Source organism: Ursus maritimus, unplaced genomic scaffold, assembly GCF_017311325.1.
Source record: "Ursus maritimus isolate PB19 unplaced genomic scaffold, ASM1731132v1 scaffold_23, whole genome shotgun sequence".
Lineage (NCBI taxonomy): Eukaryota > Metazoa > Chordata > Mammalia > Carnivora > Ursidae > Ursus > Ursus maritimus.
The window spans coordinates 32,325,720-32,345,704 of NW_024424786.1; the positions used below are offsets into that span (position 1 = coordinate 32,325,720).

Genomic DNA, 19,985 nt, shown 5'->3' on the forward strand with positions numbered 1-19,985 from the left:
CCACAAACACTTACTAGGTATAGGCAGTCACGTGAATAATCAGATTTGTGCAGAAGACAATGATGGAACAATGAGAGGGATAATCAGTGATGTGTTCATTTGTTATAGAAAGGTAAAGCCCAGATTGCATGAAGTGAAATGGAGATGTGTAATGAACGGCTCATTGCATTCAGTAAAGCTGCTTGGTTCAAGCATTGTAGGAAGTCGTTTCCTGGCTATGCATTTCAGCCTTTTATTTGCCCTGTTGATTGAATCAAGTGGTCTACTTGATTCACAGTTCTCTTTGTTTTCATTCAGTTTCTTTAGTCTTTCCATTTAGTCACTTTATGTTAATTGGGGACCACTGGCTACAGACAAGGCAAGATTAGTCAATTAGCAGAAGCAGATGAATGGGATGTTAGCATCATAATAGGGATCCTAGAGGTAATTTATTTCCCCAATTTCCTTCCTGTTTGGGTAAAGAAAATGAGTCCTAGACATTGGAAAGCTTTCTCCCAAGTGTAGAAGAAGACAGGTCTTCTGTGTTTTAAGCTCCTTTTATCTCTTTCACATACTGCACATACCTTGCTTCTCTTTGCAACCTTGCTAGGTTTAGTTTCCACTGTGTTTTGGCGGACTTAGATCAGAGCACTGTAGTTCAGATCTGTTATTTTTCCTATATCCTTTTGTGTATGCAGCATATACATATGGAGTGCTCAATATGTTTCCATCAAATTTCTAAATGCTGGAAAATGGCCTTAATACTTCATAGTAAACTCTCAGTTTAAGGCAAATCACAGACAGACCAAAATAGGGAGGAGAAAACAATGGTGTTGAGAATGACCATGCTGAGCTCCAGGCTTTGGAAAGATTTCTGTGGCCTAGATCATCAGAAAATGTATCTCCTTATGAAATATTAGAACAACAACAACAATAATAATGATGATAAATAATACCCCACATATATAGAATGTGTTATTCTCTCTTTTGCTCCTCCAAAAACCCTGTGAGTTTTTTATTACTATCTTTGCTGAGCATATGAGAAAATTTAAGATCATCCAGGTTAAATTGTTCCTTTCAAGTATTTACCATTAACCGCTGAGAATACCTTCTGCCTCAGAGTCTTTTCACTGCATTCTTGAGTTCTTCTTTTCTCAGGGACATAGATCGGGGTATTTAACATGGGGGTGATAATGGTGTAAAATACAGCCACCCTCTTCTTCTCTGAAAAGGTAGTATTAGTACGCATATACATGAAGGTACAGGGGCCAAAAAGATGATGACCACAGCAATGTGGGAGCCACAGGTAGAGAGTACTTTGTGCCTGCCTTCTACTGAGTGGTTTCTCAGAGAGACCAGGGGGATGGTACAGGAAACTATCAATTACAAAGCTCCCCAGAACAATGGTCCTGCTGGCTGTCACCACAACACCAACAACATATGTGTCTGTGCAGGCAAGTGTCAGCACAGGGTGGACATCACAAAAGTAGTGCTCGATATCATTGGGTCCACAACAGGGTAACTGGACTCCCAGAGCCACTTGGATAATGGAGTGTAAGAACCCACCTATCCAGGTCCCCAGCAACCTTTTATTGCATCTGTCTCAGTCCATGATAGTCATACAGTGTAGGGTTTTACAGATATCCACATAATGGTCATAGGCCACTACAGTAAGAATGACGATCTCCATACAACCAAAACAATATACCACAAAGAGTTCCAGCAGGCACCCCACAGAGGAGATAGTTTTGCTCTTGGCTCATATGTCAACAAACATTTTGGGAGCTGTGACTGAAGGGTAACAAATATCCACAAAAGACAAGTAGCTGAGGAAGAATAAACACAGGAACCTTGAAAATATTGCCATGTAAGCAGTCAGCATGATGAGGAGGTTTTCCAGAGAATGACCTAGTAGAAGAAAGAAACTGCTAAGAAAGAAACTTCTTCAACTTCTAGGTTCTGAGAAAGACCCCAGAAAAGGAATTCAGTTACATGGGTCATTTTTTCCTTGGAATTATTCTAGCACATCAAGTTCCCAACAGACAAAGAAATTATCTAAAAGAGAAAAACATAACAAGAGCAACAACATTTATTTATGACTCAAAATAAATGAGAATCCTAGTAGTTTGAAATGGATAAATGGGTGCTTCCAACTCCTTGACACGCATAATTAGCGAAATTAAGGTGTACATATTTTGATTATCTTACCTCTACCATTAGTCCATTCATTCACATTATGAGGAAAGAAAGTTCAGAGACATAAAGCAAATTATCTAAGTCACAAATCTAACCAAGAAACTCACATTTTAATTTTTTTTTCCATTTCTTTGTTTCTAGAGATTTAGTTGTTCTAATTATATATAAGACAGTCAACTAATTTCAAAACAATTCAGTGATAGGGGATACGGTAATGTTCATATATCTGGAAAAGCTCATCTTATTTTCGTTACAGAAGTGAAAACTTGTCCCCATATTTTCCCTTCTGAATAGTGCCAGGAGTGTTCAAGTAGTTGAGTGTGGGCAACCTCTGCAGGTTCTTCTTAGAATAGTCTGACATTTGAGTACATGAATTTATGGTCCCCTATTTGATATCAAGCTGTTATAGTGAAGAGGTGGTGGGTATAGTTAGAAGACGAAGACTTTACATGTCTCCTTCTGAGCCAACGGTGCTGTAATTCTAGATAAATCATTTAGCTTCATGGGGTTCTGTTACCCCATTTGTGAAATGAGAAAATTCAAGTTTTTTTGCAGTTACCATATGAGCAGTTATTTGTAGTTTGAAATTAAATCCATTCTTTCAGCCTGGGATAACCATCAAACTCTTATGAAGAGGCAGAGATAAAGTAGATAAAGCAATGAAAGGAACTGCTAGAGACATATCAAGACCTGTTGGATTTGAAAGGAGGGGAAGGAGGAGTAAACAGAAGGGAGAATGAACCATGAGAGACTGTGGACTCTGGGAAACAAACTGAGGACTTCAGAGGGGAGGAGGGTGGGGGATTGGGATAGGCTGGTGATGGGTACTAAGGAGGACACATATTGCATGGTGCACTGGGTGTTATACGCAAGTAATGAATCATGGAACATTGCATCAAAAACTGGGGATGTCCTGTATGGTAACTGATATAAGAAAATAAAAATTATAAAAAAAAATGAAAGGAGGGGAAGTGAAATCTCAGTGATTCCTTGTCTTCCCTATGAGTGTTTGAGGATTCCCTAGCAATTGCTTTTAAACATCTGTCTGTGATCTAAAAAATTAAAAAGTCACAGGGAAAAAAAAGGAAGGACTCTGTCCTTAATCTCACTAATTCCTCCATGTGTCCTTTAATTTTTCGTTTCGTACTAGTTTATATTATTCTCCCAGTCAGGATGCATTAGATATTTCATAGAGGCTATCCCTGGAAATATTTTGAATAGATTTACGAAGAAGACAGTATCGGATGCATCTTCAGTGCTGGGACTTCAGCTGTGCTAGTGAGGTCACCAGAACTCACGTGTGGAAAGGAGTATGTGCAATAGTTTTGACCTAAACTTACAAGTTCCTCCTGCAACTGAGCCACAGACGTAGAAGAGTCCTCTAGGGGTAGGTGAGGAGGGCACTGCGCAGTGTCCTAGGCCATCATCGGGCATTGTGTCTGTCTGAGGCCGCATCCCTCCAGGTCTGTCACGTGTAGCACATACAGCTTCTACCGTACTCTGTGCGCTCAGCTGTGCCTTTGCAGCAGCATCGTGCCTGGTCTTCCAGCTTTCGGGAAACTACAGGGCTTTATATTCTCAGATCTGTGCATTATGGCTGATAGAGTAGTGTTTACAGGTGCCGTCTATTATATGGCATGAAATATGATAACAACAATGGTCAAAATCATAGTAGTAATAATAATTCAGGTTTAGACTCACGAGTAGGTCCCTTGCTTTTACATGTTCATTCTCCTTTTTATTTTCCAAATGAATTAAAACATACAAACAAGCAGAAACCCCAGAAAACATAACTATTTTCCACCGAGAGAGTCCTTCTAGCTAAGAGGTCTCAAGACTAGTAGTAGTAACAACTGGGATCATGACCTGACCCGAAGGCAAATGCTTAACCCACTTATCCAGCCAGGCACCCGGTGCTGACTTTATTGGGAGGTTAAGTATATTTGAAAGAGATGTGTGTAGGTGCTAGGTGGATAAGCAATGAACTTGTACTGGCTAATTTTATGTATTAACTTTCCTGGCCCTAGCGTTCTCAAATAGTTCTTTGACTATCCTTTTAGGTTGTGACTTTGAGATGTTTCTGGATGATACTAATTTTTGAATTGGAAGGCTGAATAAAGTAGTTTGCTCTCACTAAAGAAGGGTCCTCAAAGAACCAAACGAAGTCATCTGAAATTACAAAAGGCTAACCTCCCCTGAGTAAGAGGGCGATCTCCTGCCTGAGAGCCTTCAAACTGAACCGTTGGCTCTTCTGTCTCACAGCTTGCACACTGACTCATGAACTCTTCCTGACTCCACAGCAGCCTCCTGCCCACGGACCTGAACAGAGTCATCGACTCTTACTGGCTTATAGCAGTTTCTGGTCTTTGGACTCCCAGTGGGACATACTGTGCAGACCTTGTGGTATGCAAACACATATTCAGCATTGAGAAAGAAGGGATATCTGACCCATGTTACAAGGCAGATAAACTCTGATGACGTAGTGAATGAAACCGCCTGTTACTTTTTAATAAACTTCAGACTCTTTAGCAGGTTTATATTTACACGGAATTGTGGAAATGATACAGAGTTCCCACGTGCTCTAAGCTCAGTTGCCCCTGTCACCGTCTTCCATAGTTTGGTACATTTGTCACAACTCCTTCACTTCACACGAACACATTCTTTTTAACTAATATCCATACTTTTTTCAGATAACTTTGACTTTAACTACTGCCGTTTTTCTTCTCCAGACTCTCGTCCAGATGCCACAGCACATCCAGGTGTCATGTCTTCTTCAGTAGCTCAAGACAGTGACAGTTTCTCTGAATGTTCATTTGTTTATTTCAAGTAATATTAACGTACAGCTGTATATTAGTTTCAGATGGGTAAAATAATGCTTCTACAATTCTAAAGACAGCTGGGTGGTGTGCCTTTAGCTCAGGTCATGATCCCAGGGTCCTGGGATGAGCCCTGCATGGGGAATCTCTGCTCAGTGGGGAGCCCGCTTCTCCCTCTCCTGCTGCTGATCCCCAGGCTTGTGCTCTCTCTCTCTCCCTCCCTCTGTCTCTTGCTGATAAATAAATAAATAAATAAATAAATAAATAAATAAATAAATACTAAAAATATTCTCTAGTTTAATCTATTCCCAACACAATAAGTGCATCCTTAACTTTTTTTTTAAAATATTTATTTATTTATTTATTTATTTATTTATTTATTTATTTATTTATGTATGTATGTATGTATTTAGAGGGAGAGCTGACAGGGGGAGGACAGAAGGAGAGGGAGAGAGAGAACTACTCAGACATTTTATATAACAACTTTTATTTGGGTCTTGTCCGATATTTTCATCAGGATTTGACTGGGGTTATGGGTTATTGGCAAAGTGCCATTAGCATCACATCAACCAGTGAGTACATAGTTTCAATGTGACTTATCACCATTGACGTTAACCTCATCATCTGGTTGAGGTAGTGTCTGCCATGTTTCTCCTCTGTATATTTGCTTCCCTTGCCCCATTCCGCAGTGTGCCTTTTGGAAGGAACTCGCTTGTGTACAGTCCACAAATGAGGGATTGAGTGCATCAGGCATGATTTTTATGGGACAGGTATCTATTATCCCCTATTTAGTAGTTATTTATTAAAGTGTCTAAATATTATGAACTCATGGATTTTTTATACTATGAGTTATATTTCAACTCAGTGTCATTTATTTTGTTGCTCAAACCTTTTCCAAATTTTGCGCTGAAGGATCTTTCCATTGGCTCTTGTGTCCCTTTGGCATATTCTCATCAAAGTGTCAGTGTACTTGTGTGTGTGTACGTGTGTGTGCGTGCGTGTGTGTATGTATTAGTACTTCTTTACCTTTCAGCATTACACGATGTTCCAGTTCCTCCTGTACATTCCCTGCCCCAGACCTATAATCAGCTGTGTCTTTAAGAAATCCTAAATCATTTGCTTGGATAATGGTATCAGGAACTAATTTGTGGCCATTAGATCACTAGCTAATCACCGTTGTTATATTCCAGTCAAAAGACATCATTTATCCCCTAATTAACATCTTTAATTGCAAGAAGAGATCACCTTTCTTCCCATAATCTAACAGTACTGAAGATTTAGTTCTTTGTCACATCTAGCTCATGTGTCTTTTTTTTTTTTTTTAAGATTTTATTTATCTGAGAGGGAGAGGGATTGAGAGAACGACTGGGAGGACAGGCAGAGCGAGATTTCAAACTCCCTGCAGGGAAGGGAAACCTTTGCAGGACTTGATCCCAGGATCCTGGGATCATGACCTGAGAGGAAGCCAGAGGCTTAACCAAATGAGCATCCCAGGCCCCCCAGCTCATTTGTCTTAATTAAAAGGGAAGGGAGACTTCAGCGAATGACCTTCCCCAGACTCCTATATATTGCATCATGCATGTTTAAATACTCCTGCAGGAAAGGCAAAGAGAAGCATTTCCCAGTCAAAATTACATGTGAGGGTGGATTTTAGAAAGTTTGGGATGCATCCAGGACCAACTTCGTCTTCTGGCATGCAGGCGAGAACCTGAGCCTCAGTGGCATTAAAAGGCATCAGACAGAAATTTAGAAGCACTTTTTTTATTCTCATTTGAGCAAATAGTGGCCGAATTACCTTGAGAAGAAAAGAGGACTACTGAACATCCTACCCTTTGCATAAGCTCTTATCAAAACTGGTAAGATTTGTGTAGGTGATTAACATAACTGTATTTTATACTCCGAGAAAAGTAATCTGATCAATGCCACAGTGTGCATCTAACACAGAAAAGGGCTTTGTGATAGGATAGAAAGTTTAAGGAATTTTCTAGAAGTGCTTTACAATATAAATGAGAAGACAGCATAAAAGATATGCACAACAGTTCCTGGTGGAGAGAGAAGCAAATAGAAATAACATCTATTTGATTTTTGTGTTCCATGTTCTTTTGCTTTGAGATTTTTATTTTGGATGGAGTAGGCTTTCCTTTTCAGTGGTAACTGAGTATTTTATAGGACCAAACGACATTGGATCATAACAATAGGAAATTCTCTTAATTCTTTCATTCACTCTCTGAATACTTATTATTAAATATGTACTTTTTTCTACATGCTTAAACTCATAAGTGAACAGATAAAAATTACCTTCCTTATGTTGCTTCATTTCAACATATGCTACTCATATCTATTAATCTACGAATGATACTCTGTCTCAGTCTTATCTTTATCAGGTCGATAGATAGATGGTAGATGATAGATAAATGATAGATAGACGATAGATAGGCAGATAGATGATAGATTGGTATGTAGATGCACGGATGGATGGGTAGATATTTTTTATAATACATAACTGTTAGAAACCACAGACAAGTTTTCATCGCTGTTTGCTGAAGAGTTGGACTAAGGGCATATTTGGCGAACTCCTAAGAGTGCAGGGGAACCTGTATGATTGGCAGTGTGGTTGGGGCATGATGTGGTAATGACCCTTGAGTCCAGAACTGACTCTATGGCTGACTCACCCTCTCACCCAGATATTTAAATCTTACTCTGGCCCTGGGAATCTTGCTGTTTCTGCAGCCTATGTCAGAAGACAGTTGTTATCATCCAGTAATATGCCAATGCAACTAACAAACCATCTACTAAGAGAAGGTTACTAAAAGCTTTATTTTTAATGCACTATCATTATGCCATATTTTCAATGGTAAAGGGAATGTTTTAAAAGGTAAGTCATCCACCTAACTTTGATTCCAAGAATGCGATTTCCCCACCCCGAGGCCACAAATATTCTGCTACCTCTGTAGTCTTTTAAATAGAAGTGATATGAGTCCATGTGTGTGTGAGATACATATTATTTTTCTGCAGTTAATGAAAATATTACCATCCTCTGCATTGAGTCCTGAACTCTACCACTTTTCAACTTATTTTAGCAACCATTGCCTACATACCCACTTACTTTTTATTCATGATTGCATAAATACCATCCCTGATTCGATTCGCTTCCTTTCGGATGAACATTGGAGTGGTTTCTTACCCTTTGCCAGCTTGGAAAGGACTGCTGTGATAATCTTTGTGCCTGGGAGTGACATCCCTTGCAGCCAGTGGAAACACCAGACCTATGTCTTTGTGCCATTGAAGTGACATCAATGTTGAAAATCACTCCCCAAGACAATTCACCCCCTTAAACTCCTACCAAAGATATGTGGGATCAATTGTTTCAAACATCATTTTCATGAATGTTTGTTAAGAGGCATTTATCAAAAAGGTCACTTTATTAATCTGATAAGTGAAATGATATATAATTGGAATTTAAATTTGAATGTATTTTTCTATGAATGAAATTATATTTCCACATTATTTTTTAATAAGAAGAGTTTCTTTTGAACATAGCTCTTTTTCAATTTTAACTTGTACTGATTATTTTTGAAGATTGTATTTATTAATTTAGAGAGAAAGAGAGAGAGAGATTGAGCAGGGCTGAAGGCAGAAAAGAGGGAGAGACAGAATCCCGAGCAGGCTCCTTACTCTGTGTGGAACGAATCGTGGGCTAGATCCCACAACCCTGAGATCAAGACCTGAGTGTAAATCAAAGAATCTTATGCTTAATCAGACTGAGGCACTCATGAACCCTGTGCATTGTGTTTTCGAGATTGATCTCTGAGATCCATTTATATTTGAGAAAATTATGCTGTCGTGTGGAATACATGTTGTAATGTCCTTAAATGACTTGATACTTATGCATTTAATTGTGCTACTATTTGGAAAATATATGTGATGAGGACAGAGAAGGTTATTCTACTGTTTGTTATATATAAATAAATATAAGATTTCATTCTATTTCTATCTTCCCATACTGAAGTCAGGGTATAGGACACTCAAAACAGATTCCAAGAACTCTATTATAAGATTCAGCTATGACTTAGAGTGTCCTTAGCACATTTTCTAAATCCTTGGTACATAAAATAACATGATACTTGAAAGAATATTTCGTTTTATCACAAATGGTCTCTATCTGTCCTTTATTTTATTCCCAGTCTCCCCTTGTTTCTTAAGAAAATATGCTGAAAGACCCATTAGAATACTGAACCAGGCGAAGAACTTAACTTTGGACAACATGATATGATTTAAAATGTTCAATGTTTTATGATGGAAGATGAATTTAGATCTCTACACAACTAGAAATTATCGAGCGTAAAGTAACATTGACACGGAAATAGAATAAAATAAATTTCATGATGGACTGAACCAATTGATTGAATGCTCACTGCTAAAATATTGTCTGTCTCCTGTCCTGTCTATCTGTCTGTCTCTCTCTTAGGTTTTATTAAGAAAAACACTATCAATTGTTTCTACATCACTCCTTGAGTGCTCAGAATATTTACTAGTAGATACTTTATAAATGAACTACCAAGGTCAAAGAGTGTGAAAGCACATTATGTAAATCATGCAAGAGTTTTCTCCATTTTGTGACATTCTACCCTAATAGTTCCTTGATGTAAACTAAGGAAAGACATTAAGCTCAGAAAGATATTTTCTCATACCAAATTCACTAAATCAATGTTTTAAAGCCTGAAGAATCAGGTATCTTTCATTATTGATACATTTACTTGCTTCCATAAGCAATCACGTGAATAGACTCAGAATAAGTATTATGATTTCCATTTTATTCAGAAGAAAACAACAGAGAAGGGAAGAGATTACACACCGGTAAGTGGCATACCCATGATCAAGAATATGGATTTGACCATCAAATGGAGCATTCATTACATAATATTTCTTTGCAGATTAATTATTTTTAACCAGTGCTTTCTCCACTTTGCCTGAAATAATGAAACAAAATCACAGCGTAACTGAGTTCGTACTGTTAGGATTGACCCAAGATCCTATGAGACAGAAAATGGTGTTTGTAATCTTCTTCATTTTTTATGTGGCAACTGTGGTAGGGAATTTGCTTATTATTGTGACCATCAAGTCCAGCCAGACACTTGGGAGCCCCATGTACTTTTTCCTATTTTATTTGTCTCTCGTTGATTTCTGCTTTTCAACTTCCATAACCCCCAGACTAATAGTGGATTCACTCTCTGCAAAAAGAATCATACCTTACAATGAGTGCATGACTCAAGTCTTTGCACTACATTTCTTTGGCTGCATGGAGGTCTTTGTGCTCATCCACATGTCTCTTGATCGCTATGTGGCCATCTGTAAGCCTTTACGTTACCCAACCATCATGAGAAGGCAGGTCTGCACCATCCTGATTGTTCTTGCATGGGTAGGGTCTTTTATTCATGCTATAGCCCAGATTATCTTGGCCTTGAGATTGCTGTTCTGTGGACCCAATTTGATTGATCATTACTGCTGTGATTTGCAGCCCTTGCTGGAACTTGCTTGCACGGACACTTATGTGATCAGCCTGCTGTTGGTGACTAACAGTGGGGCCATTTGCTCAACCGGTTTTGTGACTCTGATGATCTCATACATTGTCATCTTGCATTCCCTGCGAAACCACAGTGCAGAAGGGAGGAAAAAAGCTCTCTCAACTTGCACTTCTCACATCATCGTAGTAATCATAAGCTTTGTCCCATGTATATTCATATATACACGCCCCCCAACTTGCCCAATGGACTCTAATATAATGCAACTGATTTCCTTCCATTTTTTTGTACTTCTGTCGTCAAAGTAATAGCTTCCCTTCTAATGCCAGCCTGGTTCTTTCTTTTTCTGAGAGCTCAATTCTGACGTTGCTGATTATGATGTACTCCTCAATCTCGGTCTACACTCTGGTTTTATAAGGAGAAAGATATTTATACAATCACAACTGTTCAAACTGTGAGCATCCATAAATAAAGATTAGCCTGTTCTCCATGACTTGTGATTATGTCTCTAGCACATTTGAAATAAGGTATCCTGCTTTCTCTTAAGACTTTCAGAGCAAAGGAACTACCTCGGGTGTTAAGAAATTCTTTTCATGCTATCATTGGTTTATCTTTAGAAAGTTACATGCAAGTGAACCAAAGGCCAAACGGACACACACACACACACACACACACACACACATATGTATATATATAATTTTTCTCTTATGTAAATTTTCTCATTTCCTTTGTTAAGGTAACAAGGTGTTATTTATGGGTTTTTTAAATGTAGTATTATACAGGCCTCGAGATATATCAGCCAAATTTGATGATTAGTATATAGGAGCTACAACAAGAGACTTCTACATCACTAAGACGGAAAGAAGTAAAGTAATGTATGTTGTCAAGACCAAATAAGAATTTAAATTCACCATAGATACAACATAGTTTCTTTTATTTTGTAGTAATTTTTTATTATGTTATGTTAGTCACCATACAGTACATCATTAGTTTTTGATGTAAAGTTCCATGATTCATTATTTGCGTATAACACCCAGTACACCATGCAATATGTGCCTCCTTAATACCCATCACCGGCCTATCCATGTCCCCCACCCGCCTCCCCTCTGAAGCCCTCAGTTTGTTTCCCAGAGTCCATAGTCTCTCATGGTTTCTCAGATTGAAGTACAGAAAGGTAGAACCTAGTCTGAAGGAAACCTCTGTATATTGTTTCATTTAAAATTGGGTTGTATCAATGGAATAAATGAAAGTACCAGAGGTGTTCCGAGATACTCACTTGACTTGTCTCTAGTTCATGAAATTAGAGAGATCTTACTTTTACAGCAGGAAGCCATGTTGTTTCTCTTTGTTCTTTCCTATTAAAGGGGTAGTGTGGATTCACACATTGGAGTTACCCACAGAATTTTAATGTTCATGGTGCATGGAGCAGATTATTATTCATACCTTGAATATGTGCATACCAGGGCCTATATCATGAAATTTTAAAATTCATTGATTTCAGAGTGTACAAAAATACTAATTCAAAGGTATATGTGCCCTCTGATGTTTACATCAGCAATAAATAGCAGTTAAATAGGTGCTGGGGATTAAGGAGTACAATTGTGTTGAGCATTTGGTGCGGTATGTAAATTGTACACCTGGAACTCATATTACGCAGTATGTTAATTAACTGAAATTTGAATACAAACTTCCAAAAAATAAATAAATGAAATTCATTGAATTCAATGTATTCTAGTGTACCACATCGTCAGTAAGTGTTACAAGATTCCATTTCATTTTTAATGGTATTCCCCATTATTTACCTGGAAATGTTTTTAATACCAATAGTTTCCTGCTGTCAAAGTTTTAAAAAAAATCAGCAAAATATCATGTTTTCACTGTTCTCACTACTTTTTGCTTTTGGGGTTATTATGAAGCTTAGTGACAGCACCAGTCTCCCAATGTTGGCGTGTTGACGGACGAAACTTATACACATATTCAGTTTTACAACTTGGTATTTTGATATGCATATAATGTATAAAGATTACCACAAATTAGCTATTTAGCACATCTGTCTTCTTTATATAGTTACCATTGTGTGTGCGTGTGTAAGAAGATTGAATTTAAGATCTGTCCTTTTTGCGATTTCAAGTATAACTTATGGTATTGTTAAGTATAAAGACCCTTCTATATATTAGATCTCTAGAACTTATTCATTCTACATAACTGAAACTCTGCACACTTGGGCCAAAATCTCTTCATTTCCCAATCCCTGGACCCTGGTAACCATCAATCTACTCTCTGCTTCTGTGAGTTGAACTATATCATTTCCACATGTAAGTGAGATCATGCAGTATTTCTCTTTCTATGTCTTGCTTGTTTCACTTAACATCAAGTCCTCCAGCTCCACCCATTTTATTGCAAATGGCAGAATTTTCCCTTTTTTAAAGTCTGAATAGTATAGGTCTCACATTTTCTATATTGATTCATCAGTCAGGGATGAGATTATATCCACACCTTGACTACTGTGAATATGATGCAATGAACCTGGGAATGCAGATAATACTCCACAATCATGATTTCAGATCCTTTGGACATATACCCAACAGTAGGACTGATGGATGGTAGTTCTACTTTTAATTTTTTTGAGGAACCTCTATACTCTTTTGCATAATGACTGTACCAATTTACATACCTATCAGTAGTGTACATGGGATCCCTTTTCTCCACATCCTCGCCAATATTTCTTATCTTTTGTCTTCTTGATAATCGTCATTCTAACAGAGGTGAACTGATATCTCATTATGATTTTGATTTGTATTTCCCTGATGATGAATGATGTTGAGCACCTTTTGATGTACCTGTTGGCCATTTGTATGTCTTTGGAAGATGCCTATTCAGTCGTTCTGCCTATTTTGTAATCAGAGGAGATGAAGGAAATCTCCATAGCATCTGCTCAATTTTTCTGGTAACCTGAAACTGCTCTAAAAAAGTAGAGTCTATTATTTAAAATGCTGTTAAGAAGAAGAGAAAACTGAATATTAGGCAAAAACCATCTACCCAATAGCTCAGAAGCACACTGGAAAGATATTAAATTAGTTGCAAAGGGGACAAAAATGTATACTACTATAAGATGAACTTATTCCCCAAATGTAACAATTACATTAAATGCAAATGCATTGCACTTGAAAGGCAGATGTTGGCAGGATAGACAGATAAACTTCAGCAAAGAAAAGTAATGGACTAATGACACATACATCAATATGATAAATCCCAGAATAAAGAGACCATGCACTATGAGTAAATGCTGTGATTCAATTTACATGAAGTTATAGAATAGACAGCACTAAAACAGAGTGATACAAATCAGGACAATATTTGCATCGGAGGGAATTAACTGTAAAGGGGCATGACAGAACTTTCTGGGTTAATGAACGTATTCTAGATCTTGAATTTGTTAATGGATATGTGAGTATATACATTTATCAAAACTCATCAAGCCATATACGTTAAAGGACTGCATTTCATTATATGTAAAATTTATCTCAGAAAAAAGAATTGCATACCAAAAAAATCTGACTAATTTATCAATGCCCCCCAATCCCAAACAAACTATTTTCTAATAGTTTCTAATAATTTTCTAATGTCTTATCAGCATAAGATGGGTGACATGAACAATACGAAATGATTTAAGCGTACAAGGATACTTGGAAACGTGGTATAATATTCTTCACCTAAAGGGTTAAGTGGTCCATTGCTTTTCTATTCCTAAAGTAGTTACATACCATGATATTACTGTGGACATATTATCATCAACTATGATAAATAAAATTCAGCAGAGTCGTTAATGAAATGTCCTTAGAATTTAGTTGGAAATAAGGGATTAATATAAATATAATATATAATATATATAAGCTCTATATAATCATGATGATGCATAATATATGTACATATTTATATAACGTATATGTGTGTAGAACATATAATAGAATATGTATATATAGTAATATGTATATATATTATATATAGTATGGTGTCCAGCACAAGCCCTAGTTCAATAAATGGTAACTACTATAATTACATTTCTATCATCATTTTCTGGTACCATATCACAATATTTAAGAGCATGGTCTGAGAAATCAGGTAGATTTTGCATACTGACTCTTTAGTATACTTATTGTGATAATTTTCTTTTGTTTCCTCACCTATAAAATGGGGATAATAGCAGTACCTCATTGTTACAGACATTGCTGGTCAATCGTTATAGAGATTGTTGCTCAATACCAACATATTTTTAGTCTGTAAATTAGGATGAAAGCATATGAATCCATATACATGAATGAAGCTAGTAAAACTAATCCCCAATTTCATAGAATTGTCCAAATATGAAAGAGTGATCCTGAGTTAGGGTTATTTTTCCTTTTCTCTAACCCATTTGTGCTCTTTTCACTGAAAAATCTATGATTCGTAGCAGTCACCTTTTTTCCCCTCTATTTCAGACATGTTCTTTGTCAAGTTCATCCAAAATGTCCTCTTGACCTCTGCTTGAGGTGAATCAATGTGGACGTCCAGACACATTTATTTGTCATTTAAGATAGCTTTCTTACTATACAATTTCCTAATGACATTTTTCATCTGATCATTTCTCAAGGTATAGATTAAAGGATGTAACATGGGCATTATGGTAGTACAGAACAATGCAACTGCTTTATCAATAAAGTAGCTGCGGGTCTCATGTACACAAACACGCAGGGCACAGAGAATAAGATGACCACTATGACATGGAAATACAAGTGAAATGATCTTTGTGCCTCACCCCCAAGCCGTGGTTCCTTGGGAACGCAGAATGACCACATAGGAGACCATCAAGAGGAATAAGTTTAACACACAGATGAAACCACTGTTGGCAGCAACGAAGAGCCCTAGAGTATGGGTATCAGTGCAGGCAGGATTGAACAGAGGGTTCAGATCACACATAAAGTGATCTATGACGTTAGGACCACGGAAGGGTAAAGGGATGATAAAGAGGATTTATATGGTTGCATGTAAAGCTTCCCACCCACACCACTCCCATTAGCAAGCCACACACCTGCCGATCCATGATGGTCATGTAGTGCAATGGCTTGCAGATGGCCACATAGTGGTCATAGGCCATCACTGTAAGCAGAATGACATCAGGACCTCCAAAAAAATTTTCTCAAATGGCTTGCAGATGGCCACATAGTGGTCATAGGCCATCACTAAGCAGAATGACATCAGGACCTCCAAAAAAATTTTCTCCAAATATTTGGGTAATACATGCATTGAATGGTGTGTCTTCTTGATCAGTGTAGGGGTATTGACAGAAGAATAGCAGGCATCAATGAAGGAGAGATAGGCCAGGAAAAAGTACATGGGGCTCCTGATAATGGGCTGACAGTGATAGTGACCACGGTGAGCACATTTCCTACCACAGACGATATAGATGACCAGAAACACAACAAATATGATTTTCTGCACCTTTGAATTCTCCGTGAACCCCAGTAGAACAAACTCTGTCACATTGTTCCCATTCTCCATTATTTCATACTGTAAATACTTACATTACCTGAAAAAAAACCATTTTGATTAATGTAACCTTGAGATTCATAAGTTTCTTAATTAGTAAATAATAAATGCCTATTGAGTTGTGGATTTTCATGAGTTTTTTTTTGAGATATAAAAGAACTTCTGAATTCTTGAAGATGGTCTGTGCACACTTCATTGTCTGAGATGACTAAGAGCCTACCTTGAAGTAGTCGTACTGGCAGCTAAGTTTGAAAATAGTGGTAGGAAATGGATGTCAAGGCTATGAATGCAAAGCTAGGAATTTTTTCTTTATCCTTAGGATATAGGGATCCATGGAAGGTAATTGAGAATATGAGTGGAAGGATGAACAGAAGTTGGAGGAAGGGTACTTCTTGGATATATCTCTGGGACAGATCTGTGTGGGTTGGATCAAGTCAGCTGACCTTCAGTAAGGGGATGCAAGTCAGAGACAGAAAACCCATTATCACACTATTTATAATAGTTTACAAAAAATGTAACAGGGTGTTTTTATGGGAATGTAACAAAAAGCTCCAGGAGCTACTACAAAAGAATTGATAATGCATGAAGTGAAATCTAATAACCTTAGCTCGAAAATGTATTTTTTAATGATTGTTTGCTATGTGCATGGCGTGGCAGTAACCTGTGTGGTTAGTATTATTTCATCCGTTTTGCTAATGAAGAGACAATTGCAGAGACTGATGTTATGAGTAGGAGATACAAACAGGAGAAGAAGTTAAGGATCCTCCTTAAGATCAAGCAGAAAATAAAGAGTAGAGGAAAGATTAGATCAAATTACACTTGCTACCTTTTCTTTCCTCCAAATTGTTAATCCTTACTCTACCTTTTATGTTATAGTACACAGTTTTGAAGTAGTAATCTCCTTTTGACATGACCATAATATTTATAATGACTTTCATGCTATTTCAGTGGCAAGTGTACATGAAGCCATTTCGTCAACACACACACACACACACACACTGGAATCTGTAAATATTAATAAAAATATGGTGCTGATTTCATGGAAGGACAATTTTACTTTGGCCTCTTACACAGCCCCATTTCCTCCCTCTCCTTAAAAGCAGAGATCCTCAGATTTTTCTGCCCAGTGTCGTAAATCTCTACCGCAGTGGATAAGTGGACTCTAAGTTTGAAAGTCGGAGAGACGAGATTGGAATCCCGCCTTTACACTTGCAACTTGTTTTATCCAGGATACATTTCTTGGCTCCTTACATCCTTGTTTCCTCATCTATAAAGTGAAAATGACCATATTCACATCACAACCGTTATGAGCATTGATTCAGGAAAGATGTATGAATACACTCGCCACACGAAGTGTGGGGATGCCAAGAGCTCTCACCGGTTTTTATGACCGTGTATGCACCTAGGAGATAGGAAAAATTGGTATTTTGAGTGAAATACAGGAAAACATTAAATCATGCAATAAAGTGAGGAGGCGTCATCTCCCCAATTTTACTTTTCAAGAAGGCACAGAGACTCACATTATCCATAGCAGTTAACCTCAGGAAGGACTGTCCCTGGTCTTGCTTGGATTAAATGACTGCTGATGTATGTCATTTATTACTCATACTTATATCTTTTCTGTGTGTGGAATATATTTACATTATATATTACAATATATATTTATATTAATGGAGGTGTCTCCCGGCAAAAGAAAGTGCCTGGTGTCAGAGACCTGGGTCCTACAAATTGCCTAATCATTATGAGCCTCAAAGTTTCATTTGCCAAATAGGTTAATGATGTTTAACAACTCTCTCTTGCAAATTGGTGTGAAGATAAGATATTACTGTATTTGAAAAATGTCGAAACATAAGGATTACTAAATACAGAACATACCAATCTTTAAGATGCTTCAACGTTACTGAAAAACTTACCTTATGGACTTCGATGATCTTAATGATGTTTAGGGTTTTTCAGAAATAATTCCATCCTCAAACTGGCCTCTCTGTGGATAGGAAACTTTCAATATGAAAGTTATGACACGCTCAGACACAGACTATTTCAGTAATCCAGTAACACATCAACAGTTCTCAAGAAAGTGTTTCTATTAGTCTAAAACTTTCCTTCTAGCCTAAAGTCCCAATTTCTTCATAGAAAATCAGGGATTTGAATTTAGAATAAATGCTTTAGAAACACTATGGAGAAATGCTCTCCAGACGGCTCTGATCCCATGGGCACAAGGCAAGAAATGTGGAGGAAACACTTTCAAAAGCTCATTCCTAGCATAATGAATCTTGCTCTGGAAATGTGAAGCCCCCACAACGCTTTTACCTGGGACCGCATGGATATTTAAAGAGGTTTCCAAAAAGATTCAAGGACCTCAGCTTATATCTGCTGCTTTCTCTCTCTGGAATTAATTATCTCCTTCGATGGAAAGGCTTTGTCTTAGAAGCAAGTGTGCTGAAGAGACATGTTTGAGAAACATCCAATTTTGAATAGGGAATTGCATTCCCTGTACTTGGAGCCCAAACGTGCAAGAATCCCCTTTCTCTTTGTGAACTTGGTTTCTAAGGAAGCTAAATGTCAGGTTAATAGGAAAATGGCATAATTTCGTGTGGGGACCTGTGATGTACTTAACTTGTTGATTCAGTTCCTAGAGGGAACTTCTGCCTCCTTAACAATATTAAAACTTTTCTGGAAACCTGCTCTTGATTGCATCACAGCAAGAGTAGTGAGGGCGTAAAATCTATGGAATGGCCGCCATTAACAAACTTGACTCCAAAAGCTATTTTTCATGTTCATCAGAGGGCTATGGAAGTAAAGAGAATTTCTAATAGCCTCCCAATTAGTAATCTCTATTTATATAGGCCCCTCACACAGTTTTCAGCTTGAGTTCATGGCCCTGAGATCAAGAGCCACATGCTCTACTGACTGAGCCAGCCAGGCGCCTCCAAGAGAATGATTTTAAGTCTTTTAAATATACCCAGAAGTAGGATTCCTAGATCATAAGTTCATTTCTTAATTTTTTGAGCCTTACCATATTGTTTTCCATAACAGCTGTGCCATTTTAAATTTCAACCAACACTTTATAAGGGTTTCCTATCGTCCATATCCTTGCTAACCGTATCCTTGCTAACATTGGTTATCTCTTGTCTTTGTTTTATGATAATCATCAGAACAGGTGTGAGTTGATATTCATTTGTGGTTTTGATTTACATTTCCCTGATAGCTGGTGATGTTGAGCACCTTTTCATATATTCCCGGCCATTTATATGGTGTCTTTGAAAAAAAATGATTATTCAAGTCTTTAGCCCAATTTTAATTGGATTATTTATTTACATGCTACTAAGTTGTATGAATTCATTTTGTATTTTATTTTATTGTTTTTGTAACCCTTTACCAGATACATGCTTTGTGAATATTTTTCCTACTCTGTAGACTGCCTTTCAATGTACTGTTTCTTTTTCTGTGCAGAATTCTTAGGTTTTATGTAGACCCACGTGTTCGTTTTAGATTTTGTTGCCTTTTTTTTTTTTGTCCAATCCAAGAAATGCTTTGTAAGTCTAACGTCAAAAACCTTTCCTCTCTGTTTTCTTCTGGGAGGTTTGTTTTATTAGGTCTTATTTGTAAGTCTTTGATTCACTCCAAGTTAATTTTGTGATTAGTGTGAGATAGGGTGTACTATTTCATTCTTTTTCATATGGATATCCAGTTTCCTCTAAACCATTTACTGAAGATACTGTTCCCTCCCTATTGTGTGATGTGGTACGCTTGTCAAAAATCAGTTGACTGTATATGTGTATGTTTATGTCTGGGTTCTTTATTCTATGCCTTTGCTCTATATGCCTGTTTTATGCCAATATCATACTGTTTTGTTTCCTATTGCTTTGTAACACAGCTTGATACCAGATAGTGGGACGCTTCAAGCTTTACTGTTCTTTGTCAGGATTGCTTTGGTTATTCAAGG

At 37.4% G+C, this 19,985-nt stretch overlaps 1 protein-coding gene across 1 annotated transcript; it reads left to right on the forward strand.

Annotated features, from left to right (window-relative positions):
• The first annotated feature begins 9,969 nt into the window (after positions 1-9,969).
• On the forward strand, positions 9,970-10,821 carry LOC103672358 (olfactory receptor 4C11-like). Its single transcript, XM_040639810.1, has one exon. The coding sequence runs from the start codon at positions 9,970-9,972 to the stop codon at positions 10,819-10,821; it is 852 nt and encodes a 283-aa protein (XP_040495744.1).
• Positions 10,822-19,985: the final 9,164 nt, after the last annotated feature.

Coding starts and splice junctions, on each gene's coding strand:
- LOC103672358 (XM_040639810.1), top strand. CDS start 9,970: ATGAAACAAAATCACAGCGTAACTGAGTTCGTACTGTTAGGATTGACC.